The sequence below is a fragment of the Choloepus didactylus genome, chromosome 4, assembly GCF_015220235.1.
Source record: "Choloepus didactylus isolate mChoDid1 chromosome 4, mChoDid1.pri, whole genome shotgun sequence".
In the NCBI taxonomy this organism is placed as follows: Eukaryota; Metazoa; Chordata; class Mammalia; order Pilosa; family Megalonychidae; genus Choloepus; species Choloepus didactylus.
In genome coordinates this window covers 104,673,007-104,700,762 of record NC_051310.1, presented here as the reverse complement: position 1 = coordinate 104,700,762, position 27,756 = coordinate 104,673,007, and the positions used below count along the sequence as shown (strand labels likewise).

Below are 27,756 nucleotides of genomic sequence, written 5' to 3'. Positions count from 1 at the left end.
GCTCAAAAGGCATTTTTTTTATTAACAATAACAACAACAACAACTGTTATTTAGTGTATAATTGCTACATATCAACACCTAGAACAATCCTTGGTGGATGCCCAATAAATATTTATTGAATGAATGAATTAAAGCCAGGCATCCTGCTAAGCATATGATCTCATATTATATAATTTAATCCTTCTGACTGTCCTATAAAGTAGATATTATTATTATTATTTTACAAATAAGGAAATGAAGTATACTTCTAAGTGATAGAGCTGGTATTTGATCCTAGGTCTATTTGATTCCAGATAATTTCTTACATAAAGTGATAGTTGTTAGTGCTGCTCACCAAATATAGTAAGATTGTGTATCCCTACACTCTCTAAGTGTGTCATGTGACTGGTTTTGGCCAATAAAATGTGAACAGTATTGACATGTCATGGGCAGATGCTTTAAGAATCAGTGCGTGATTCATCTTATTTTTTCCCTTTGCTACAGTTGTTCAGATATTGGTTGCTCTGTCAGCCTAGGTTCTATAGTGAGAATGATAGGTAGTGTGAAGTAGAGTGTAATGAAGGTAGAGTGAGGATGGATAGGTAGTATGACTGAGAAATAAACCTTTGCTTTTGGGGATAGTTAATTTCTGCAGCATGCTCTACTCTATCCTTATGGGTAGATATATAAATAATTTTTATACTTGTGTTCATGTCTAATGTGATTATTTGTCATATGTATCATAGATCACTTAGGCTTTTGAAGACCAACTTGGCAACTGATGCTCTAACACTTTTTCTGTGACAAAAATCTTTCCTTGGTCTGAAGCACTAGTTTATAAATAACATATTTCCAACTTGGACCAATGTCTATTCTCTTTCTTCAATAAATATAAGCTTAGTTTCATTGTGTAACAGGCACATTTTTCACAGAGGCCATGGCTTGTTTTGCAAAACATAATTTAAGGTAGAATTTATCTGGACAAATATAATGAAGATTTTTTTCTAGCTTAGAGGCTTAAGGAGTCTAAGAAGTTGCAATTAAAAATGAGGCCCAAGAGTGTTAAAATCCACTATATTTAGTATTTGTTTCCCTCCTACTATGTGCCAGACACTTAGCAAGGTTCTGTTTAGAGGTGATTAAGGCATCCACACTGAAAGAGCTAGCAAATTAAGCTCAAGTACCTCCTTATTTGAAGTATAGTGTGCTTTTCACCTCACAAATGAGAACATGGTATCTGAGAAACAAGGTGTTTCTTTAACTCGCAGATTTAGAAATACAATTTGGATTATTGGGGCTGTTGTGAGCTTACTCGTTTGTGAATGAATAGAAGAGAGTGCCTGTGAAAGTAGCAAGGGCTAGTGTTCGAGTTGCAGAGGCCTAGGATAGTTGTGCCATGGGAAGTTCCATTTCCTGGTATACTTGGTGACTTTTTAAAAGGATTTATTAGTCTGGGAATTTTAGAAAAGATTTTAAAAACTGTCCCTAGGGGTGTTTGTCATGGAAAGAAAAATAACCAGAGGGACCTTGATAATTTCAAAGACATACAGAACTTATACCTCTGCTGCATGGAAGGTGTTTTTGAGCAAATATATTCTATTTATGACTACTGCTCGAGGTGATGAAGTCTAGCAGCTAGATTTAAAAGATCTGTATAATTTCATGACTAGTGTTCCAGTTTGCTAAAGCTGTCATTATGCAAAACATCAGAAATGGTTTGGCTTTTATAAAGGGGATTTATTAGGTTACAGATTTACAGTTCTAAGGCCATAAAAGTGTCCATTCTAAGGCATTAACAAGAGGATGCACTGAAGAATGGCTGATGGTGTCTGGAATACCTTTGTCAGCTGGTTAGGAACGTGTCTGGTGTCTGCTGGTCCTTTGCTCCCAGGTTGTGCTTCCAAAAGGCTTTTCTCCAAAATGTCTCTGGGCTTCTGTCTTCACTCCTCTCTCTTAGCTCCTGTGTGTCCTTGCTTGTTTCTCCCAGGGCATTTCTTTCTAAACATCTGGGGGTCCTCTCTTAGCTTCTCTGGGGCAAACTCTGGGCTTCATCTTTTATCTTAGCATCTCCAAACATCCTTCTGTCTACATCTCCAAGCATCTCCAAGCATCAGCATCTGTGTTGCTCTTGAGCTCTCTTAAGTACTCCCGTGAACTAATCAAGACCCACCCTGAATGGGTGGGGTCCATACCTCCATGGAAATAATTCACTCAAAAAGTCTCACCCACAATTGAGTGAGTCACATCTCCATGGAAACACTCAATCAAAAGGTTCCACCCTAATCAAAAGACTAATATGTCTGCCCCCCCCACCCCCCAACCAAGACTGCCTCAAAGAACATGGCTTTTCTGAGGAACATAATATATCCAAACCGGCATAAACAGTAATCTTATTCTTAGGGAATATGTTATAAGAGAAGGAGAATCAAATCTCATGCTTTGATGCATTATTTTTGTTACTTTTAATACTTTGTGAAACATCACAACAAAATGTTGAATTTTACAGTTTGGTAATGGGTATGTAGCTATTTCCTTTTGTCTACTTATGGCTCTTTTCACCCTTGGCACTCAAGTCTAACCAGGAATATCTTAAGTGGTGAGTGTTGAGAGATGCAGAAGTCACAGCCCTCTACAAGGGCCTCCTTGTAGAGTAGGGAGGACTCAGCTAAGTCATCCAGCTACATTGCATCTGCTTGGAGGCTGGGAGACCAGTAAGAATTTCCAGTATGCACAGACTGATGCTGCCCTTCCTCTTGGAATGCCCACCAACTTCTACAGGCTAGACTTTTCCCCAAGAATTGGAGCATTCTTATCTTTGCCCCAGGGCTCTTTATTTTAGATTTATAGGCTCTCCTTTGTCCTAGAGGGCAGAAGTACTCTACCAGCTCTTTCTGTCTGGCTCTTGAGACCTCATCCCACCCTTCTGGTCAGCTTGGATGCTGATCTTAATAGCTGCTCAAGGACCAATAAATGGTATTTAGATTGGAGATGGGAGGGAAAGGCTGTAGGGATGCAATCAAGGTACCATTTTCCTAGAATTCCTTGGAAGTTTTAAATTAGACATTTTCAGACTGTAGGAGCACAGTATATAGACCTTCTGGATGAAGTATTTCACAAATGGTAAGCCTGGAATCTTCATCCATATATCTGTTTGTTAACACTTTCACTCGCTTCAAGTCTTTGTTCACACCTCTTTTTCTTTAGTGATGCCCACCCTGACCACCCTTTCTATGTTATAAGTTGTATGCCTCGCCTTTCACTGAGATTCCCCTTACAAGGTATACAAGGTAATTTACTTATTTATTATGTTCAGTGGTGTGTCTAGAACAATTGATCCAGAATTGATAATTTTAATACCCCTCCCCTAAATGATGAAATTATTCAGTATTAATCATAAAATTAATCATTTATTATGTAGACAGTGAAACACTTCTTTTATTGAGCTTCATTATTATAATCATGCCAGTAAAATAAATAAAGAAAAAGAAAGAAAAAAAGTACATTAGTAACACAAGGCAGGAAAAAAGAGCACAACTATTTATTCAGTTGTTCTTATATCTGCCTAACTGTTTGAACTTTCATCCTTTGGTTACAGGCTGATATAATATTATTTTATGTAACTAATTGCCTGCTAACTAATAGGTGAATTTTAATAAAACCGAACATCTCCAAAAGGTATAATTTAGGTAACTACTGATGAAACTACTCGTTCCAGTTTGCTAATGCTGCCATTATGCAAAATACCAGAAATGGATTGGCTTTTATAAAGAGGGTTTATTTGGTTACAAATTTACAGTCTAAAGGCTGTGCAAATGTCCAAGTTAAGGCACCAACACAAGTATACCTTCACTGAACAAAGGCCAGTGGCCCCCCACCTCATGTTAGCTCCATTGTAGCAGGGATCTTTGTCTGTTTTCTTTCCTGGTGATGTGTATTTAAGACCTAGAATAATGGTTAACACCTGGTAGGTGCTCAGTAACTATTTAGAGAATAAACGAAGGAATGAATGAAGCTCAAAGTCTGGGACATTCCTCTTTTATGTGTTTTTTTCTTCCCCAAATTATTTCTAAAGGGGATTGGTACATAGCGGGTACTTTGTTAATATTAACTAACTTAAATGCTCTGTATATGTTCTCTTTTCTTTGGACTCTTGTTTCCAAGTTAGATTTCTGGTTCTGTTGATCCAAGAGTTGTCATATAAAATAATACAAAGTACACATTTTGCATAGTGCTGCTTCAAGGAGGAAAAAGATATGAGGCAATTTAAATGACATATACCCCAAAAGTAATATACAGATTTAAAATTAAAAAAAATACAGTACCTGAAAAATTATAGATTAAAATATAAAAACAAGATCTGGTAAAATATAGGTATAATAAATATTGCCTTTGGTATATTTCCTGTTTCATAGCAACTTATGTCTAATGTAGAGTGAGACAGAGAGACATCATACAACTTAGGATCAAGTTCCAGAGAAATATAGTGTTTTAAGAATATTTTGTAGGATGGTGAGTATGGGCAGTTTGAGTTATGGGAGATGGTCTGCAGTGCAGATTGAAGTTCAGTTTCTTGCATATAGATATCCAGTTGTTTCAGTACCATTTGTAGAATAGACTATCCTTTCTCCACTGTATTTATTGCCTTTGCACTTCTACAAAAAGTCGGTTGTCTGTATATGTGTGGGCTTATTTCTGGACTCCATTCCATTCCATTCTATCTTTATACCAATACCACACTATCTTTGTAATAAGTCTTAGAATCAAGTAGTTTTAATCCTGAAACTTTATTCTTTTCTGAAGTTGTCTTGGCATTTCCTTATGAAATTTAGAATCAGCTTAATTTCTACAAAATTTTTTGAAATTTTGATTGGCATTGCATAGATCAACTTGAGGAGAATCTACATCTTAGCAGTATAAAGTTTTCCTATCCATAACAAGATAATATCTTCAGCAGTGTAGTATAATTTTCAGTGTATAAATCTTTCACTTCTTTTTTCAGATTTATCTGTATTTCATATTTGTCAATGCATTTCTAAATGGTATTTTAAAGATTTCAATTGTTCATTGCTAATATGTAGAAATATAGTTGGTTTTTGAGAATTGATCTTGTCTCCTGCAACCTTACTAAAATTCATTTATTAGTTCTAGTATCTTTTTTATTGATTCAACTGATTTTCTCTATAGACAATCATGTCATTCATTGTATAAAGATAGTTTTATTTCTTTCTTTCCAATCTGATGTCTTTTTTTTTTCTTGCCTGATTATGGTAGTTAGAATCTCCAGTATAATATTGAATAGAAGTGGTAAGAACGGACATTGTTGTCTTGCTCAATTTTTCACCATTAAGTATGATGTTAGTTGTAGGTTCTTCATAGATCCCCTTTATCAGGTTGAAGAAGGTCTTCCTATTTCTTATTTCCTAAGAGTATTTTTTAAGTCAGTTGTTTAAAATCAGCAATTGGTGTTGGATTTTGTGAAATGAGATGATTATATGCTTTTGTTTTTTAGCCTGTTACTGTTTTCTAATTCCATTGTGGTCAGGAGCATACTTAGTATGACTTGAATTCTCTTAAATTCAAAACAGTCTTGTTTTATGGCCCAGAATATGTTTGTCTTGATAAATGGTCTGTATACACTTGGGTAGAATTTGTATTTTGCTTCTGTTAGGTTGAGTATTCTATAAATGTCAGGTTGAATTGACTGATAGTGTTGTTCAAGGCTACTGTATCTGGCTGATTTTTTGTGTTCTTCTGTCAGTAATTGCAAGAGAGGTATTTAAATCTGAGTGTATCTCCTTGCAGTTCTTTTGGATTTTGTTTCAGGTATTTTGAAGCTCTGCTGTTGGGGACAAAAATGCTTAGCTTAGAATTATTATGTCTCTTGTCCTTTTATTGTTATGAAATGACCTTCTTTATCTTGGTAACATTCTTGTCTAATATTAATATAGGCACTTCAGCTTTCTTTGGACTATGTTAGTATGTATAATTTTTTTCATCCTTTTGCTTTTAACTTGTTCATATTTTTATATTTAAAGGGCATTTCTTTTAGGCAGCATATGGTTGCAGTTTGCTTTTATCCAATCCAACAATCTCTGCCTTTAATTGAGAAGGTTAAACTATTTACATTTAATGTGATCATTGATAGGGTTAGGTTTAAGTCTGTCATCTTGCTCTTTGTTTTGTATTTGTCCCATCTGTTCTTTTGTTTCCTTGTTCTTTTTCTTATTTTCTTTTGGAGTAATTGTGTTTTTACAAGCCCATTTCTCAATTATCTTATTTTTAGTCAATTGTCTTTTAAAGAGATATAAATAATAAGAAAAAATCTTATATATTTAACCATGTAATTATACAAGGTGCCTTCCTTCCTTTGTGGAGATCCAGATTTTCATCTGATATAATTTTCTTTTTCCCTGAAGGACTTCCTTTGACATTTCTTGCAGTATGGGTCTGCTAATGATAAATTCTTTCAGTTTTTGTATGACTGAATATATCTGTATTTACTTTGTGAATTTTGATCTGGTGCCTTATTTGGAATTGCATATTCACTCATTCATTCAATAAAGTATAATCAAGTGCATGTAATATACTAGACAATATTCTGGGCATTGGGTATACAATGGTGACCGAAACAGAAAAAAATCTCTCCCTTCATGGAGCCTAAATTCTGGTCTGAGGTAGACAAATAAGCAAATAAAAAGTAACAAAAAAGGTGACAAGAGCTGTGGAGAAGGATAAAGATGTAGAAGGGAATACAAGGGATCTAGCTGGGGTGTGTGACAATTTTGAATGTGATGGTCAGTAAAGGTCTTACCTGAAAAGACGGCATTTAAGTAGACTTGAATGAGTCATGTGAATATCTGATAGGAGAGAATTCCAGATAGAACAGGTAGTGCAAAATTCCTGAGGTGAGAGTGTGCCTGGTAGACTCGAGGAACAGCAAGGAGGCATGTGTGGCTAGAGCAGTGTGTGCAAGGGGTTAGCTTACTAACCAGGATGAGGTCAGAGGGGCAATAAAGGGCTAGATCATGGAGTGCCTTGAAGGCATCTCAGAAAGATGGAGTCACATGAGCTATGGCATGATATGACTTAGGTTTTAATGGGATCACTCTGGCTACTATATTGAGAATAAACTCTGAGGTGGGTGGGGTGGGGAGGACAAGCAAGAACAGAAACAGGGAAACCATTTAGGAGTTTATTGTAATAATCCAAGTTTGCGACAATAGTGACTTAGACCAGAGCTCTGAGAAGTGGTTGTATTCTGGATAGTTTGAATATAGACATGAAGAATTTGTAGATGGGTTGGATGTGGCATAAGAAAAGAAAAGGGATCAAGAATAATTCCATGGTTTTGGCCTAAGGATGTGGAAGGATAGAGTTATATCCTGAGACGGGAAAATCGTGGGAGTCAAGTACCTGAAACAGTGCCTGGCATACGGTCAGTATTCTATAACTATTGAATGAATGACTGAAATGACAAGATTAACAGTTCGAGTTATGGAATGTTAACTTTGAGATGCCCATTAGACCTTTAAGTGGAGTTGGTTAGCAGGCAGGTAGATGTCACAGTTTGGTAAGCAGGGAAGAAATCTAAACTGAGACTCTCCTGATCACCATTTGAGAGGGCTGTAAAGGAAGCAGTGCTCTCAAGGGAAGCCAGGCTTCAGTTGTAACTAGATATCTAATATATCTTGGTGCACCCTTGGAAAATAAAATTTTAATATATTGTTACACCTGTAATTTCAGTTTAGCATTTATCATTTTCTGAAACTATTTTTATCCAGCATTTTTGGTGGATTTTTTTAACTGGGAAGTATTTTCCTGTTATCTAGTTCTCTACATTGCTCACTAGAAATCCCTTTATTGAACTACCTAAAATCATAAGATAATTTGGGAAGAATTGGCATGTTTACAGTGTGTTTCTACTCAACAAGAGACAAATGGAAGAATGTTCATAACAGCATTATTTGTAGAAGCCCTAATCTGGGAAAAAACTCATCAACAAAAGAAAGAAAAAATAAGTCATAGTATAGTCATACAGTGGTATTTGACAGTAATGAAAATGAATGCACATAACACATGCAACAACATGGATGATGCCAGACCCAAAGAAAGAATTCTTTCTGTATGATTCCATTCAGTACAAATAAGACAAACTATGGTGTTAGAAATCAGGATCGAGATTGTTTTAGGGGAGGAGGGAGTAAATTGTAGGAAGCAGCAGGAGAACTGGAAGGCTGGTAATGTTCTCTTTCTTCACCTGGGTGGTGATTACATGTTTGCTTTGTGATCATTCCTTGAGCTGTATATTAATGTTTTAAGCACTTTTGGGTATACCTGTTACATTTCTAAAAATAAAGTTAGGCCATCATGTTAACAGACCATCTTCAAAAGAATTTGTTGACAAGACTTTAGTTTTGGAAATTGTGCTTGGCTCCTAGCTTCTGCTTTTAAGTAGTCATGCACCATATATAAACTATGATGGGAAGAGTGTCCTACAAGTAACCGAGTTCCCATACTGGGAAGGAAACAATAACAATCACTGAAGGAAATAGTGCAAGGCTTGACATCCAAAATGATATTCAGTGTTTAAGTTTGGAATTTTAAATGAATTAGAGAAAAGTCAGTTGGAAATCTGGAATTTAAATATAGCATTAAAGCTTGGAACCCACAATGAAACTTTTTTATTTCTCAATAGATTTCAATAACCTTGGAAAATATGCTTAAGATGAGTTAGGCACGTGTTTATTCTTTTGAGCTTTGAACATTAAGAGTGAATCTGTAATTTCATCTTATTTTTTATATAAGGATGTTTACCTTACAGGGTTTATTAATGATATTCAAGCCGCCTATATAATATAGTCACTTAAGGGTCAAATCCCACTTTTACATGTATATGTCATGTCCTTCATGATTTTCTTTTCTTATTGGGTTTACAGAACAATCATGTATAAATCATGATTTCCATATATCACCCCACCACTAATACCTTACATTATTGTGGGACATTTATTATAATTGATGAAAGGACATTTTTATAATTGTACTATTAACTATAGTCCATGGCTTGACTTGGGGTTCGCTGTTTGTATATTGTAGTTCCATGGATTTTTTAAAAAATTTTAATCTGTTACCATATACGCAGTCTAAAATTTCCGTTTTAATCACATTCAGTTATGTATTTCATTGCTGTCAATTGTGTCCACAATGTTGTGCCACCATCACTACCATCTATTATCAAAACACTTCCATAATTCCAAAAGGAACTTTGTACATTTTAAGCCTTAAATTCCTATTCCCTATCCCCAGCCTGTCCCCTGGTAACCTACATTCTTGATTGTAACTCTGTGAGTTTGCTTATCTTAATTGCTTCAAATCAGTGAGGTCATACAATATTTGTTCTTTTGTGTCTGGTGTATTTCACTTAATGTCATCAGGGTTCATCCATGTTGTCACATGTATCAGTACTTCATTCTTTTTAAAGCTGAATAATATTCCATTGTATGTATGTACCACATTTTCTTTATCCATTTCATTGGTTGATGAACACTGGGTTGCTTTCATCTTTTGGCAATTGTAAATAAATGCTGCTGTGAACATTGGTGTGCAAATATCTGTTTGAGTCCCTGATTTCAATTCTTTTGGGTATATACCTAGTGGTGGGATTGCCAGATTACATGGTAATTCTATATACTTAGCTTTCTGAGGAACTGCCAAACTGTCTTCCATAGTGGCTGCACCATTTTACATTGGCACCAACAATGAATTAGTGTTCTTATTTCTCTGTATCTTCTCCAACACTTGTTATTTTCCGTGCTGTTAGTAGCAGACATTCTAATGGGTATGAAATGGTATCTCATAGTGGTTGTGATTTGCATTTCTCTAATAACTAGTGATGTTGGGAATCTTTTCATGTACTTTTTGGCCATTTGTATATCTTCTTTGGAGAGATGTCTGTTCAAGTCTTTGACCTATTTTTTAACTGGGTTTGTCTTTTTGTTAAGTTGAAGGATTTCTTTATATATTCTGGACATTAATCCTTTATCAGATATGTGGTTTCCAAATATTTTCTCCCATTGTGAAGGTTGTCATTTTACTTTCATGATAAAGTTCATTGAGGAACAAACGTTTTTAATTCTTGTGAGGTCCAATTTATTTATTTTTTTTCTTTTGCTGCTGGTGCTTTGGGTAGAAAGTCTAAGAAACCATTGCCTAACACAAGGTCCTGAAGATGCTTGCCTATGTTTTCTTCTAGGAGTTTGATATTTGTAGCTTTTATATTTAGGTATTCGATCTACTTTGAGTTAATTTTTGTATATGGTATTATGTATGGGATCCTCTCCTTTCTTTTTCAAATGGATATCCAATTTACCCAACACCATTTGTTGAGTATTCTTTTCCCATTAAGTGGTCTTTGCCTTCTTGTCAAAAATCATTTGGCCATAAATGTGAAGGTTGATTTCTGAGCTCTCAGTGTGATTCCATTGATTTATATGTCCGTTCTTGTGCCAGTACCATGCTGTTTTGATTACTGTGGGTTTGTATTAAGTTTTAAAATCAGGAAGTGGGAGTCCTCCAGCTTCATTCTTTTTGAAGATGATTTTAGCTATTTAGGGCCCCTTGCCATTCTGTATAAATTTGATGACTGACTTTCCCATCTCTGCAAAGAATGTTGTTGGATTTCTTATTGGGTTTGCATTGAATCTGTAAATCACTTTGGGTAGGACTGACATCTTAACAGTATGGTCTTCCAATCCATGAACACAGAATGTCCCTCCATTTATTTCGGTCTTTTGTTTCTTTTAGCAATGTTTTGTAGTTTTCTGTCTAAAAGTCCTTTACATCCTTGGTTAGATTTATTTCTAGATATTTGATTCTTATGGTTGCTATTATAAATGGAATTTTTTTTCTTGATTTCTTCTTCCAATTATTTATTTCTCATATATAGAAACACTACTGATTTATGGGTATTTATCTTGTACCCCATCACTTGGCTGAATTTTTTTATAAGCTTCAGTAGCTTTGTTGTAGATTTTTCAGGACTTTCTATAAATAGGATCATGTCATCTGCAAATAGGGAAAGTTTTACTTCTTCCTTTCCAGTTTGGATGCCCTTTATTTATTTTTTCATGCCTAATTGCTCTGAAAAGAGCTTCCAGTACAATATTGTACAATAGTGGACATCCTTATCTTGTTCCTGATCTTAGTGGGAAAGCGTTCAGTCTTTCACCATTAAATAGGATGTTAGCTGTGGGCTTTTCATATATGCCGTTTATCATGTTGAATAAGTTTCCTTCTCTTCCTTATGTTTTAAGTATTTTATCAAGAAAGGTTGCTGTATTTTGTCATATGCCTTTCTGCATCAAGATGATTATGTGGCTTTTTTCCTTCATTCTGTTAATGTGGTGTATTACATGAATTGATTTTCTTATATTGAACCAACCTTGCATACCAGGGATAAATCACAGTTGATAATGGTGTATAATTCTTTTAATGTGCTGTTGGATTCTATTTGCAAGTACTTTGTAGAGGAGTTTTGCATCTATATTCATAAGAGATAGTGGTTTGCAGTTTTCTTTCCTTGTGCTATCTTTATCTGGCTTGGATATGAGGGTGATATTGGCCTCATAGAATGAATCAGGAAGTGTTCCCTCCTGTTCAATTTGTAAGTGTTTGAGCAGAATTGCAATTAATTCTTCTTGGAATGTTTGGTAGAATTACCTGGGCTTGCTTTGTTGGAGATTTTTGATTACTGAATCAATCTCTGTACTAGTAATTGGTTTGCTGAGATCTTCTATTTCTTTTTGAGTCAATGTAGGCAGTTTGTGTGTCCCTAAGAATTTGTCCATTTCATCTAGGTTATCTACTTTTTGGCACATAGTTGGTCATAGTGTCCTCTTGTAGTCCTTCTTATTTCACCAGGATTGGGAGTAAAGTCCCCCTGTTCATTTCAGGTTTTAGTAATTTGTATCTGCTCTCAAAATTTCTTTGTTAGTCTAGCTAAAAATTTGTCAATTTATTGATGTTTTCAAAGAACCAACTTTGATTTTGTCAATTCTATTGTTTTGTTTGTTTGTTTGTTTCTTACCTATTTCATTTATCTTTGCTTGAATATTGCCTTTCCTTCTGTACACTTTGGGTTTAGTTTGCTCTTCTTTTTCTTGTTCTTCCAGTTTTGAGGTTAGGTCTTTGATTTTAAGTCTTTCTTCCTTTGTAATGTAAGCATTTAGAGCTATAAATTTCCCTCTGAGCACTGCTTTTGCTACATTCCATAAGGTTTGGTATGTTGTATTTTCATTCTCATTCACCTCAAGATATTTCCTAATTTTGCTTTTGATTTCCTCTTTAATGCATTAGTTGTTTTTGTTGCTTAATTTCCACATATTTTTGAATTTCCATTTCTCCCTCTGTTACTGATTTCTAGCTTCATTCTGTTGTGGTTGGACAATGTATATTGTATGATTTCAATATTTTTGAATTTTTGAGACTTGTTTTGTGACTTCACATATGATCTATCCTGAAGAGTGAACCATGTGCACTCAAGAAGAATGTGTATTCCGTTTTTGTTGGATGACGTGTTCTATATATGTCTGTTAGGTCTAGTCGGTTTAGAGTATCATTCAAGTCTTGTATTTCCTTACTGATGTTCTGAATAGATGTTCATTCATTATTGACAGTGATGTATTAAAATCTCCTACTGTTATTCTAGAACCATCCATTTCTCCCTTTAAATTTGTCAATATTTCTTCATATATTCTGGGGCTCTGCTGTTAGATGCGTAGATATTTATAATTGTTACATCTTCCTGGTGAATTGTCCCCTTTATCAGTATATAATGAGCATCTTTGTCCCTTGTAACTGTTTTTGAGTTAGTCTCTTTTATCCAATATTAGTATAGCTGCCTCATCTCTCTTTTGGTTTCTACTTGCATGGTATATTTTTTTCCATCCTTTCACTTTCATCCTACTTGTATCTTTGCATTTAAGGTGAGTCTCTTACAATCGGCACATAGTTGGGTCATACTTTTTTATCCATTCTGCCAATCTTTGCTTTTTAACTGATAAGTTTAATGAATTTACATTTATAGTCACTACTCATAATACAGGACTTGTTCTGTCATTTTGCTATTTAGCCTTGTTTAGTCTTATACTACTTTTTTGTCTCTCACTTCTGTTAAAGCCTACTTCTATGTTTGTTTTATTGTATATGATACAATAGAGTCCTTAGTCATTTCTCTCTGGATATATTTTTTATCTGTTTTCTTTGTGGATACCATAAAATTTAATATCTTAAATATGTAATAATCGTCTTTGATTTGATACCAACTTAACTTCAATATCATGCACATATACTTTTCCTAGTGTTACACCTCTGTCCCCTCACCTTTTTTGTACTTACTGCCACTTAAATGTTTGTACATTGTTTGTCCAAAACCATAATTTATCATTACTTTGTATGCCTTTGCATTTGACTGCCTGTAAGAAGTAAGAAGTGGAGTTACATACTGTTCTGGTTTGCTAATGCTGTTGGAATGCAAAACATTAGAAATGGATTGGCATTTATAAAGGGGGTTTATATGGTTACACAGTTACAGTCTTAAGGCCATAAAGTGTCCAAGGTAATACATCAACAATCAGGTACCTTCATTGGAATATGGCCAATGGTGCCCGGAAAACCTCTGTTAGTTGGGAAGGCATGTGGCTCCGGAGTTCTGGTTTCAAAATGGCTTTCTCCCAGGACGTTCATGTCTAGGCTGTAGCTCCTCAAAACTGTCCCTCTTAAGTTGCCCCTGGGGTGTTTGTCCTCTCTTAGCTTCTCAGGAGCAAAAATCTGCTTTCAAAGGCCATCTCCAAAATGTCTCTGTAAGCTGCAGCTCCTCTCACAGCTCCTGTGCATTCTTCAAAGTGTCCCTCTTGGCTGTAGCAAGCTCGCTCCTTCTGTCTGAGCTTATAAAGTGCTCTTGTAAACTAATCAAGGACCATACTGAATGGACAGAGCCACGCCTCCAAGGAAATTATCTAATCGGAGTTATCACCTACAGTTGGGTAGATCGCAACTCCATGGAAACACTTAAAGAATTATAGTCTAATCAACACTAATACTTCTGCCCACACAAGATTGCATCAAAGTTAATGGCATTTTGGGGGACATGATGATACATTCAAACTGGCACATATACCAAACAATACATTGTATTAATACTGGCATTTATAATTACCCAAATGGTTATGTTTACTGCAGGTCTTTATTTCTTTATGCCACTTTGAACCACTGTCTAGTGTCCTTTCCTTTCAATCTGAAGAACTCTCTTTAGTGTTGCTTATAGGGCAGGTCTGTTGGTGATGTACTATCTCAGCTTTTGTTTATCTGAGAATGCCTTATGTCTCCCTCATTTTTTTAATTAAATTCAATTTTATTGAGATATATTCACATACCATATAGTCATCCATGGTGTACAATCAGCTGTTCACAGTACCATCATATAGTTATGCATTCATCACCCCAATCTATTTTTGAACATTTTCCTTACACCAGAAAGAATCAGAATAAGAATAAAAAATCAAACTAAAAAAGAACACCCAAATCATCCTCCCCCCATTCTTCATTTAGTTTTTGTCCCCGTTTTTCTACTCATCCATCCATACACTGGATAAAGGGAGTGTGATCCACAAGGTTTTCGCAATCACACAGTCACCCCTTGTAAGCTACATTGTTATACAATCATCTTCAAGAGTCAAGCCTACTGGGTTGGAGTTTGATAGTTTCAGGTATTTACTTCTAGCTTTTCCAATACATTAAAACCTAAAGAGGGTTATCTATATAGTGCGTAAGAATGTCCACCAGAGTGACCTCTAGACTCCATTTGAAATCTCTCAGCCACCGAAGCTTTACTTCATTTCATCTCACATCCCCCTTTGGTCAAGAAGATGTTCTCCATCCCACGATGCTGGGTTCAGACTCATCCCCAGGAGTCATATCCTGCATTGCCAGGGAGATTTATACCCCTGGGAGTCAGGTCCCATGTAGCAGGGAGGGCAATGAGTTCACCTGCCAAGGTGGCTTAGTTAGAGAGAGAGAGCCACATCTGAGCAACAAAGAGGCACTCAGGGGGAGACTCTTAGGCACAATTACAAGCAGGTTTAGCCTCCCCTTAGCAGTAACGAGCTTTGTAAGGGCAGGCTCCAAGATAGAGGGCTTGGCATACCAAGCCATCAGTCCTCAGTGTTTGTGAGAACATCAGCAACAAACCAGGTAAAGGGAAGTCCAACACTTCTTCTGCATTTCCCCCAGCTCCTCAGGGGGCCCTGCATATATATTTTTATTCTCTGCCTAAATTACTTTGGGATGTGTTGCTATTTCACTCTAACCTATACAAACCTACCATATCTCACTTCCTATTCAAAGTTCCATGTAATTGTGGTGTTTGAACAAACTGACTGTAGAAGTTATGTTGTTTAGAAAATATAGATCCTGCAGCAAATAAACATTTCTTCCCTTGGTCTCACATGGAAGTTGAAGTTTTAACACACAGTCAGTTTCAACCTTTACCCTTTGGCCCTATTTGCCCTAGTCTTAACCAGATCTGCTTCATTCGTATCTCTAATTGAAGTCTGGGGTCTTTTTCAGCTTTTTTTTTTTAACAGTTGCTATATGCATTAATATTGACATTCATAGCTGCCGAGCTCTAGCTCTGCGTTTCAGGTGTCACACAGATACCCAATGTTCCAGAAACCAATCAGGTTATACACAAAGGGATCGGCATCTCAGAGTTCGGAGATAGCCATTACAATTCAGGAATAGATTGGACTGCTGTAAGAGCTTACAATCTAGGGACCATTATAACAATCATTTCCCTGTTAGGCTGTGATCTAAGATTCAATTCTGAGTTTATACATTGTAGTTAGTCCATATTGGTGAGGCATTCGAGTGTTTACCTTTGTTTCTGACATACTTCACTCAACATGCTGTCTACAGGATCCATTCACCTCGATGCCTGTCTCACAGTTTCACTCCTCATAGTTGCTCAATATTCCATTGTATGCCTATACCACAGTTCACCATTCTGTTCCTCAGTCAGTGTACCCTTAGGCCACCTCCACCCATTTCAAATCATGAATACTGCCTCCATAAACACCAGTGAGCAAATGTCCCCATTCATGTGTCTGCTCTCAGATCTTCCTAATGAGCTTGCAGGACCTTATGGCCCCCACATACTTAGCTTCTTGTGGGACCACCACACTGACCTCCAGAAAGGCTACACCATTCTGCCTCTTCATCAACTGTAACTAGGTACCTCCCTCTCTCCATGTTTTCTCCAGCACTTTAACCCTTGTTTATATTTTTTCCTACAATTTTATAGAGATATAGTGACATACCATACAATTATCCATAGTTTACAGTCAGTTTGTTCATGGTATCATCATATAGTTGTACATGTATCATCACAGTCAGCACTTGAACATATTGATTACTATGAAAAAAATTTTTAGTGAATAATAAAAAGAAAAATAAAATGTCATACAATACAATATAAAAGTAAGGACAGAAAACAACACCACTACCAAGAATCCCATATCCCTCCCTTATATCCCCCTCTCATATATAATTAGCTTTGGTGTATTGCCTTTGTTACATTTAATGGAAGCGTACTACAATGTTATGGTTGACCATAGACTCCAGTTAGCTTTGATTATATTTTTTTCCCAAATACCATCCCTTTTTCAACACTGCATGGTTGACATTCATCGATTTTCCCACATGTAAAAACATTTTTTATATTTGTTCCTTTAGTAACAGTCATTGGCCACTCCAGTTTTTGCCAAGTTAACAGTCCCAGTCTTTATCATCTGTCTTTACCTCTGGTACCATACATGCCCCTATCCCACTTGTTGCAGCTTTACTCACAGACATCATTGTTCAGTGTACTTACAATATTGTGCTCCCATCACACAGTATTATGCTATCTATTTCTGGATCTATACAGTCAATCCTGCTGAACATTCTGTAGTCCTTCAGCATCAAATGCCTGATCTCTACCTTCTTTCTATCTCCTGGTAGCCTGTGTTATCAGCTTTTAAATCTCAAAGTTTGCTCATTAATGTTCATTCATATTAGTGAGAACAAACAGAATTTGTCCTTTTGTTTCTGACTAACTTCACTCAACATAATGTCCTCAAGATTCATCCACATTATTGTATGTTCCATGTCTTTGTTCTGTCTTACAGCTGCATAATATTCCATCATGTGTATTTACCACAGTTTGTTTATCCACTGTCCATTGATGGACATTTGGGCTGTTTCCATCTCTTGGCAATTGTGAATAATGCTGCAGTAAATATCAGTTTACCAATGTCCGTTTGTGTCTTAACTTTCAGTTCCTTTAAGTATATACCTAGCAATGGAATAGCTGGGTCATATGGCAAATCTATACTTAGCTTCCTGAGGAACCTCCACATTGTCTTCCAGAGTGGTTGCACCATTCTACATTCCCCCCAACAGTGAATAAGTGTACCTCTTTCTCCACATCCTCTCCAGCACTTGTCATTTTCTGTTTTTTTGGATAATGGCCATTCTGAAAGGTGTGAGATGATACCTTATTGTGGTTTTGATTTGCATTTCCCGAATAGCCAGTGAAGTTGAGTATTTTTTAATATGTTTTTGAGCTATTTGTATTTCCTCTTCAGAAAAGTGTCCATCCATGTCTTTTGCCCATTTCTTAATTGGGTTGTTTGTCTTTCTGTTGTTGAGTTGTAGGATAGCTTTATGTATTTGGGATATTAAACCCTTATCTGATATGTGGTTTCCAAATATTGTCTCCCATGTGTAGGCTGCCCTTGTACTTTTCTAACAAAGTCCTTTGATGTACAAAAGTGTTTCATTTTGAGGAGATCCCATTTGTCTATTTGTTCTTTGGTTGCTTGTGCTTTGAATATAAGATCTAGGAAACCACCTCCTAACACAAGATCTTTAAGAAATTGCCCTACATTTTCTTCAAAGGGTCTTATGGTCTTAGCACTGATGTTTAAGTCTTTGATCCATTTCTAGTTAATTTTTGTATAAAGTGTGAGATAGGGGTCTCTTTCATTCTTTTGGAAATGGGTATCCAGTTCTCCAAACACCATTTATTGAAGAGGCTGTTCTGTCCCAGCTGCTTTGGCTTGACTGCCTTATCAAAGATCAGTTATCCGTAGATGCAGGAGTCTATTTCTGAACACTCAATTTGATTCCATTGGTTGGTATCTCTATCCTTATGCCAGTACCATGCTGTTTTGAGCACTATAGCTTTGTAATATGCTTCACAGTCAGGTAGTGTGAGACTTCCCACTTGGTTCCTCTTCTCAAGATATTTTTGGCTATTGGGGGCACCTTGCCCTTCCAAATAAATTTGGTTATTGATTTTTCTATTTCTGCAAAGTAGGTTGTTGGGATTTTAATTGGTATTGCATTGAATCTATAAATCACTTTAGGTAGAGTTGACAGCTTAATTATATTTAGTCTTCCAATCCATGAACATGGTATGTTCTTCTATTTTTTCAGGTCCTGTTCAATTTCTTTTAGCAGTTTCTTATAGTTTTCTTTGTATAGGTCTTTTGTGGCCTTCATTAAGTTTATTCCTAAATATTTGATTCTTTTGGTTGCTATTGTAAATGCAATTTTTTTTATTTCTTCCTCTTTTTGCACATTACTTGTGTATAAGAACACTACAGATTTTTGCATGTTTATATCTTGTAGCCTGCCACTTTGCTATATTCATTGATTAGCTCTAATAGATTTGCTGTAGATTTTTCTGGATTTTCTACATATGGAAACATGTCATCTGCAAACAGTGAAAGTTTTACTTCTTCCTCTCCAATTTAGATGCCTTTTATTTCTTTTTCTTGCCTAATTGCTCTAGGTAGAACTTCCAGCACAATGTTGAATAACAGTGGTAACAGTGGGCATCCCTGTCTTTTTCCTGATCTTAGAGGGAAAGCTTTCATTCTCTCCCCATTGAGTACAATGTTAGCTGTGGGTCTTTCATATATTGCCTTTATCATAATGAAAAAATTCCCTTCTATGCCTATCCTTTGAAGTGTTTTCATCAGGAAAAGATGTTGAAGTTTGTCAAATGCTTTTTCTGCATCAATCGAGATGATCATGTGGTTCTTTTGCTTTGATTTATTGATGTGGTGTATTACATTAATTGATTTTCTTGTGTTGAACCATCCTTACATACCTGGAATAAACCCCACCTGGTCGTGGTGTATAATTCTTTTAATGTACTGCTGGATTCAATTTGTGACTATTTTGTTGAGGATTTTTGCGTCTATATTCATTTAAGAGTTGGGTCTGTAATTTTCTTCTTTTTAGTAGCTTTGTCTGATTTTTGTATTAGGGTGATGTTGGCTTCATAGAATGATTTGGGTAGCTTTCCCTCCTCTTCAATTTTTTGAAGAGTTTGTGCAGGATTGGTATTAATTCTTTCTTGAATGCTTGGTAGTATTCACATGTGAAGCCATTTGGTTCTGGGCTTTTCTTTTTTGGGAGCTTTTTGATGACTGACTCAATTTCTTGTGATTGGTTTGTTGAGGTCATCTATTTCTTCTGTGGTTGTCCTAGTTCGCTAATGCTGCAGAATGCAAAACACCAGAGATGGATAGGCTTTTATAAAACGGGGGTTTATTTTGCTACACACTTACAGTCTTAAGGCCACAAAGCGTCCAAGGTAACACACGAGCAATCGGGTACCTTCACCGGAGGTCGGCCAATGGTGTCCGGAAAACCTCTGCTAGCTAGGAAGGCAGCCGGCATCTGCTCCAAAGCTCCGGCCTCAAAACGGCTTTCTCCCAGGACGTTCCTCTCTAGCAAGCTTGCTCCTCTTCAAAACATCACTCCCAGCTGCAGTCACTGAGCTTTCTCTCTCTCAGTCAGTTGATTTATATGGCTCCACTGATCAAGGCCCACCCTGAATGGGTGGGGCCACACCTCCATGGGAACATCTCATCAAAATTATTACCCACAGCTGAGTGGGGCACATTCCAAGCAAATCTAGCCAGCACCAAAAACGTCTGTCCAACAAGACCACAAAGATAATGGCATTTGGGGGACACCATACATTCAAACCGGCACAGTGGTCATGTTGGGTGTTTATGCTTTTCAAGGAAGTTGTCCATTCCATATAAGTTGTCTAATTTATTCACATATAGTTGCTCATAATATCTTCTCATTATCTCCTTTATTTCTGCAGTGTTGGTAGTTATGTTTCCTTTCCCATTTCTAATTGTATTTATTTTCACCCACTCTCTTTTATGTGTGGTTGTTAGCCTAGCTAGGGGTCCATCAGTTTTGTTGATTTTCTTCAAGAACCATCTTCTGGCTTTGTTGATTCTCTCTCTTGTTTTCCTTTTCTCAGTTTCATTTATTTCTTCCCTAATCTTTGTTATCTTTTTCCTTCTGTTTGCTTTGGGGTTAGTTTGCTGTTCTTTCTCTAGTTCTTCCAGGTGGACAGTTAATTTCTCAATTTTTGCTCTCTCTTTTCTTTTAATATAGGTGTTTAGGGCAATAAATTTCCCTCTCAGCACCACCTTTGCTGCATCCCGTAAGTTTTGATGTGTTTTCATTGTCATTTGCCTGCAGGTATTTACTAATTTCTCTTGTAGTTTCTTCCTTTACCCACTGGTTTTCTAAGAGTGTGTTGTTTAGTCTCCATATATTTGTGAGTTTTACAATGTTCTGCCTGTTATTTACTTCCAACTTTATTCTGTTATGATCTGAGAAAGTGTTTTTTATAATATCAATATTTAAAAATTTTTGAGACTTGCTTTGTGACCCAGCATTTGGTCTGTCCTAGAGAATGTTCCATGAGACTTGAGAAAAATGTGTATCCTGCTGTTGTGGGGTGTAGTGTTCTATAAATGTCTGTCAAGTCTAGTTCATTTACCATTGAATTCAACATCTCTGTTTCCTTATTGATCTGTCTAGATGTTCTATCCATTGATAAGAGCGGTGTATTGAAGTCTCCAGCTATTATTGTAGAGTTACTTTTCCTTTCAGTGTTTTCAGTGTTTGCCTCATGAATTTTTGGTCACTCTGGCTTGGTGCATAAATATTTATAATTGTTATGTTTTCCTGATGAATTTACCCTTTTATTAATATATAGTGTCCTTCTTTGTCTCTTTTAATTGTTTTACTTTTGAAGTCTCATTTGTCTGATATTAATATAGCTACTCCCGCTTTTTTCTGATTGCTGCTTGCATGAAATATCTTTTTCCAACCTTTCACTTTCAGCCTATTTTTGTCCTTGTGAATAAAGTGAGTTTCTTGTAGGCAGCATATAGATGGATACTGTTTTTCAATCCATTCTGCCAGTCTGTGTCTTTTTATTGGGGGGTTTAATCATTAACATTTAGTGTTATTACTGCAAGGGCAGTACTTTCTTCTACCATTTTGTCTTTTGGATTTTATATGTCATGTCTTATTTTTTCTTCCCTCTCCTTTTACCCTACCTGATAATCTTCATTTCTATGCTCTTCTCCAAACCTCTTTCTCCGTATTTTCCTATCAGCCTGTAGCACTCCCTTCAGTTTTTCTTGTAGAACCAGTCTCTTATGCACAAACTCTCTCAGTATCTGTTTGTCTGAAAATATTGTAATCTCTCCCTCATTTTTGAAAGACAGTTTTGCCAGATATAGAGATCTTTGTTGGCAGTTCTTCTCTTTCAGTTTCTTAAATATATCATACCACTGTCTTCTCGCCTCTGTGGTTTCTGTGGAGAAATCTGTACATAGTCTTATCAAGCTTCCCTTGTATGTGTTGGATTGTTTTCTCTTTGACATTGGACAATCTGATCAGTAAGTTTCTTGGAGTAGGTCTATTGGGGTCTGTTCTCTTTGGGGTGTGCTGTACTTCTTGAATCTATAATTTTCTGTCTTTCATAAGAGTTGGGAAATTTTCAGTGATTATTTCTTCTATTATTCTTTCTGCCCCTTTCCCGCTCTCTTCTCCCTCTCAGACACCCATAACATGTATGTTTGTGCGCTTCATGTTGTCGCTCAGCTTCCTAAGACCCTGCTTGTATTTTTCCATTCTTTTTACTATCTGTTCTTTTGTGTGTATGAATTCAAATGTCTGGTCTTCCAATTCACTGATCCTTTTTTCTGCCTGTTCAGATCTACTGTTGTATCCCTCCATTGTCTTTTTTCATCTCCTCCATTATGCCCTTCATTCCCATAAGTTCTGCCATTTGTTTTTTCAAGTTTATGACTTCTTTATGGTCATCCAGTGTCTTCCTTATATCCTTCATCTCTTTTGCTATATCTTCCTTCAGTTCATTGACTTGATTTTTTAATTCATTTCGGAGATTTGTTTGGACATCTTTAATTAGTTCTTCCTTCAGTTCATTGAATTGATTTAGCATTAGTTGCCTCCACTCCTGTATCTCAGTTGAACTATTAGTTTGTTCCTTTGGCTGGTCCATATTTTTGTGTTTCCTAGTATGGCTCATTATCTTGAGCTGTCCAGACATCTGACTTTCTTGATTAGTTTATTCTGGAGCTTGTTTTCACTCTTTCATCTAGGGTTCTCTTGTTGGTTGGCTTTGTTCTCTAAACTTTGTTGTTTAGTCCAGCTATTCTAGGCCTCTAACTTAGGTTCTGTTTAGTTGATTGGAGTTTTTCACCTCTTGTTTTCCTGTTTCTTGCCCTGCCTCTATGTAGCCTTTTTGTGTGAGGGTCTCCTCAGATATGGTCAACCCCAGTCAGGTTTTCCCAGTCCAGAGAGGCCCAGGTCTCAGGAGGAGGGTATGGAGTTTCCTTGAGAATGAGACCCTCCTGTGAGGCCTTTAGACTCTGTGCTTTTCCTATGCTGTTCAGCAGGTGCAACTTGCCAACCTGCAGCTCCCCCACCAGTGTGAGGAGGTATGGAGCCTTTAGTTCTCCTGGTGACCCTGACCCTGTCAGGAGCATGGCTGACTGAAGCTGGTTTCTGAATTCCAGCCCCTGGGGTCTGCATTCCCCAAATGAGGGCTGCCACTGGAGCTGGGCCATAACTTCCCAACTCGGGAAGTTATGGTCTTTAGTGAATTTTCTCCAACACTAGACTTATTGCTGTGTCTCTCAGAGCTATCTTAGCTCTTCTCTTGCCTGGGCCCAAATTGCAAGTCTTTGAGGCTTTCTGTGATGGGCTTCTTAGAATAGTTATTTTTAAAAAAAGAAAAAGATTTAAAAATAAAAAAGAAAGAAAAAGAAAAAAGGAAAAAAAGGGGCCCAGTATAGACTGTTTACAGTCTTTGCAGTTCTGATGGGTTATTGAGATTCAAAAACACAAGGAGTTGAGGGCAATTAAGGAACAATCAAGAAACCAGAAAAACTGGCTTTTCAGAGAAGGGCCTTGGCCTCCTGGGTTTGCATATGTGCCTAATTCTCTTTGAGCCTGGCCTTTCTCCATATTGTGTTTAACCCAACTCCAAAAGTCTCTGTTTTTATTTTTATTTTTTGCTGTTTTTGCTAGCACTATCTTCTTTTTGCCATATTGACTGTTTCCAGATTCTCCAGTGTCTGGTCTCAGTTTATCTATGGTTGGCGTTTTTGTTTAGCAGTCTGTTTGTTAATCATTGCACCAACTGCAGTTCTTCCTCCTGATTCCCAACACAGATGGCCTCTCTTCCCTTGGGACTGTACCTGGCAGGGAGAGGCGTGGGCCCCCTGGCTGTGAGAACTTAGATTTCACTGATCTCAGCTGCTCCACATGTTCATGAGTGTTGTATGAAGTATGTCCAAACTCAAATTCCTCTGGGGTGTCCAGTCCATGCAGTTCCTGGCTATTTACTAACTGCCCCAGAGGAGTAACTAAAACTTACACCTCACCACTCTGCCATCTTGCCCCACCCCTCCCTCATTTTTTAAAGAGTCTTGTTAGATATAAAATCCTTGGCTGGCAGTTGTTTGCTTTCAACACTTCAAGTATTTCAACCCACTCCCTTCTTGCTGCCATGGTTTTTGATGAGAAATCAGCACTCAATATAATTGGGACTCCCTTGTACTTATCATGTTCCTTTTCACTTGCAGCTTTCAAAACTCTCTTGTCCTTTGCATTTAAGTGTGATCAGTATATGATGGGGTGTACTTTTCTTCCCATTCATTGTGTTTGGTGTTTTCTGGGCTTCTTGGATGTACATATTTATGTCTTTTACTAGGTTTGTGAAGTTCTCTGACATTATTTCTTTGACTATTCCTTCAGCCCTTTTCTCTCTTCTCCTTTTGGGACTCACATAATGCAGATATTTATGTGCTTCATGACATCCCAGAGGTGTCTTAGGCTGTCTTCGCTTTTAATATTTCTTTTTTCTTTCTGCTCCTCAGCCTGACTCATTTCAAGTGTCTTGTCTTCGAGTTCACTGATTCATTCTTCTTCCAGCTCCAGTCTGCTCTTGAAACCATCCTGGGAATTTTTCATTTCAGTTATTGTGGTCTTCAACTCTAGTAGTTCTGTTTGGTTCCATTTTAAAATTTCTATGTCTTTATGAAAACTCTCATAATTCATTCATTGTTTTTCTTATATCCTTCACTTCTTTCTCTGTATTTTCCTTCATCTACTTGAACATTTTTAAGATCATTTTTTAAAGGCCTTGTTCAGTATGTCCACATTCTCATCTTCCTCATTGATGTTTTCTGTATTTTTATCATCTTCCTTTGAATGGGCCATTATTTCCTGTTTTTGTTTTGTTTGTTTGTCTTGTAATCGTTTCTTGCATGCTGTACCTTTTAACATTTGAAACTGTTAACTCTGGGGTTTAATCCCTGGGATGTCTGTTTCTTGGTTTTGTAACCAGCTGGGGAGAGAGAGAGATTTCCTTGGTCTTCAGCCCTCCTGTCAGGAAGGCCTGCCCAACGCAAATGCAGTGTGTAGGTTTTCCCCTGTCTTTCTTTGCTGTGCCTTGTCCTGGGCTTTTGCTTATTAGTTGTTTTGGAGTTCCCTTGTTTACAGAAGTTTTGTTGTCCCTTCCGTTTCCCAGGAGGTAGACCTTCCTCTTCTGGGTATTTGATATTGGCAGGCCTTTTCCCCAGATTATCTGCCTCAGTACTTTCTTACATTCCTTTCATTGTCTCAAGCTGCTTTTGCCTTTAGGGCAAATTCTGGGAGGAGGGACATGATGGAGAGGACTTTCCCAATTCAGTCTTTCTCAGGCAAGGGTCATGGACCCACAAAGGGGACACAGACAAGCTCCAAAGTTCCCTGGGGAGGGGATCAGGGAGGGCACCAAGAGCTTCTCCAATGGTTCCCCACAGCTGAGGTTTCCTGCCCTGCCCAGCAAACACAGCCCTTAAACTGATTGCCCCCCCTGCAGCCCTAAAGAAACGCAGCTTCTTCAAGTCTCCATCGTCACTGTGCGTGTCTGGGGAGGGTTGAAACAATGACTGCCACCACCTTTGCCCTTGTCCAGGGAGAGTTGAAACAATGGCTACTGTCATCTCTGTCCAGGTAGGCTGAAACAATGGCCACCCTCTGAGTCAGGTCCCCGGTAAGCCAAATTCGCTAATCAAAAGCCATAATCATTGAACAGCTGCACAAACCCCTGTTTTTGAGGAATAGAATTTTTATATCCCTTTCTGTCACCAGCAAGCTAGCCAAGTGCTACACCCCGTGGTGGCCTGCATGAGAGTGGGGTATGGATGCCTGCAGCCACCATGCAGAGAGAGAGCAGTTGACTGTTCTTTACTGTAATTTGTCAGCCTCTTCTTTGCACTCTTCTCTGGATATCGTACAGTGTTGTTCTGGCCTCCTGTGTTTCAGAATAGTTGTTTTAGACACTTCCTGCCTATTTAATAGTTGTTTTTTGTGGAAGGACTGAGCCCTGGAGCTCCCTACTCTGCATCTTCCCACAGTCCTCCCCCATCATGATACTTTGTATTAATTGCCTTAGCTCCTCAAAATAGCTCAATAAATTGGAACTATAGACCCAGTCTAACAAGATGTAATGGAAATAAATCCAAAGTCCTACATTGAAGATCATTTAATGTAAAGGAAAGTATGATTTACCAACATATGTGATGAAGTTTTAGGAGATTCTGTTGATAGATTATCAAACTTTTCAGTAGGACTGCCCCTCAGAGATAAATGATTTTAGTCTTCACTAGTACAAGTAATGGGTAGATAACTTGCCCACGCCAAGAGTATCATGGTCAGTTTGGAGCACCATATTTTAAGAGTGACATTGACAAGCCAGAGGTCAGAAAGCACCAGGTTTTAAGGGGTTGTGCAAAATGGATTATATGGTGAAGAAATGGGATTCTGAGGTCTCAAAACAACCCTGTAAGGCATTATCCCCATTTTACAGAAAATAAATTGAGGCTCAGAGAGTACAAATGGTTTATTAAAATGTAACTAAAGTTATTGGATCCAGAATCCACATCTTCTGCTTCTTAATTCAGTATTCTTTTTGTTTCAAAATACTGGTTTTAATTATATTTTTTTGAAAGCCTGACTGTTAATCCCTATATAGGAGAAACTTGAAACTAAAGGGAATGATTACATATTAAATAGAAAGAAAGGAAACATTCAAGGTAGGATGGTCAATGTGAGAAAACAGTTTAGATATCAATGTTAAAAGTTTATTAGTTATTACAGAAATGTGTTGTCTTACGTGTATTTTTTTTCTCTCTCTCTCTTCAAGGTTTTTGATTCCAATGAAGAATCTGGATATCTTGCTCTCACCATAGTCATATCAGGTCATTTCTTTATTTCTCAAGGACAAACACTACTGGTAGGTTTTATGCCTTTTGTTTAATATGCAAATATTTTTCTTTATCTCTGTAACTTTAATTTTTATATCCTCAAGCTTCTTCAGCTTCATTGAAATTCATCAAGTTCAACAAATTGAGCATTTATCAAATGTGCTATAACAGTGGAAATACAAAAACATACTGAATATTGCCTCCCCTAAAGGAGTTTAGGATTTCCTTGAGAGTCATAGTGGATCAAGGGATTGGGACTAACCAATATTATAAAGGATTCTTAATTGAAGAGATCGAGTTGAAAACAGCCTAGATTTATAGAGAAATGTTTGAAGGGTTTTTCACACTGTGTGGTGAAAACAGCATATGCAGAGGGATAGATTTGAGGAAGTAGCTAAAAGAAAACTTGAAGTGTGCTATTATTCATTGATATAGCTCTCCATAAAACTCTTATTTTATAAAAATGCTTTTGTTCTTTATTCTGAATATACACATTATAGGGAAATTTGGTATGAAAAAAGTATATAAAGGAGAAAATAAGAATCACCTTGCTTGAAAGTTTAGGTTTCAATTGGTACATAGAAACAAAATGAATGAAGAAACAAGACAATTATTAACTTCTGATCAAAGAAATTGTACAGGAAAGGAAATGTAATGGAAGGTTATTACATCCTTTAGCTATGGATTACATCATTTAGTTATGGATAATTTATTCTACATAAACATAATTTATTCATTTAGCAAATATTTATTGAGCAATTAGTGTATGTTAGGCACTGTTCAGGGTCCTAGGGGTATATCAGTAAACAATAAAGACAAAAATCTCTGTCATTGTGGAGTGTCATTAATCTAGTGGGGAGAAATAACAATCAACAAATAAATAGGTGAATATATATTAAAAAGACATTTTTTGTGTGTGAATCCCTTACATGTTCTATCATTATATGATGGCAGGGTCCCACATGAGTACATTGTAAAGATTCATTTTTCCACTTAAATGGAATCACCTCATCATTGAATCTGAGGTGACCTGCAAAATCATTTTTGTGTTCCTTGTAATTCTTAAAAC

At 36.9% G+C, this 27,756-nt stretch overlaps 1 protein-coding gene across 2 annotated transcripts in view; it reads left to right on the top strand.

Annotated features, from left to right (window-relative positions):
• The window catches only part of REC114 (REC114 meiotic recombination protein), a 200,874-nt gene that overhangs the window by 18,194 nt on the left and 154,924 nt on the right, over window positions 1-27,756 (top strand). For both annotated transcript variants that reach the window (XM_037833479.1, XM_037833478.1), the window contains exon 2: window positions 26,627-26,716. In XM_037833479.1, coding sequence (XP_037689407.1) covers window positions 26,627-26,716 — 90 coding nt within the window. The remainder of the gene's footprint in view (window positions 1-26,626; window positions 26,717-27,756) is intronic.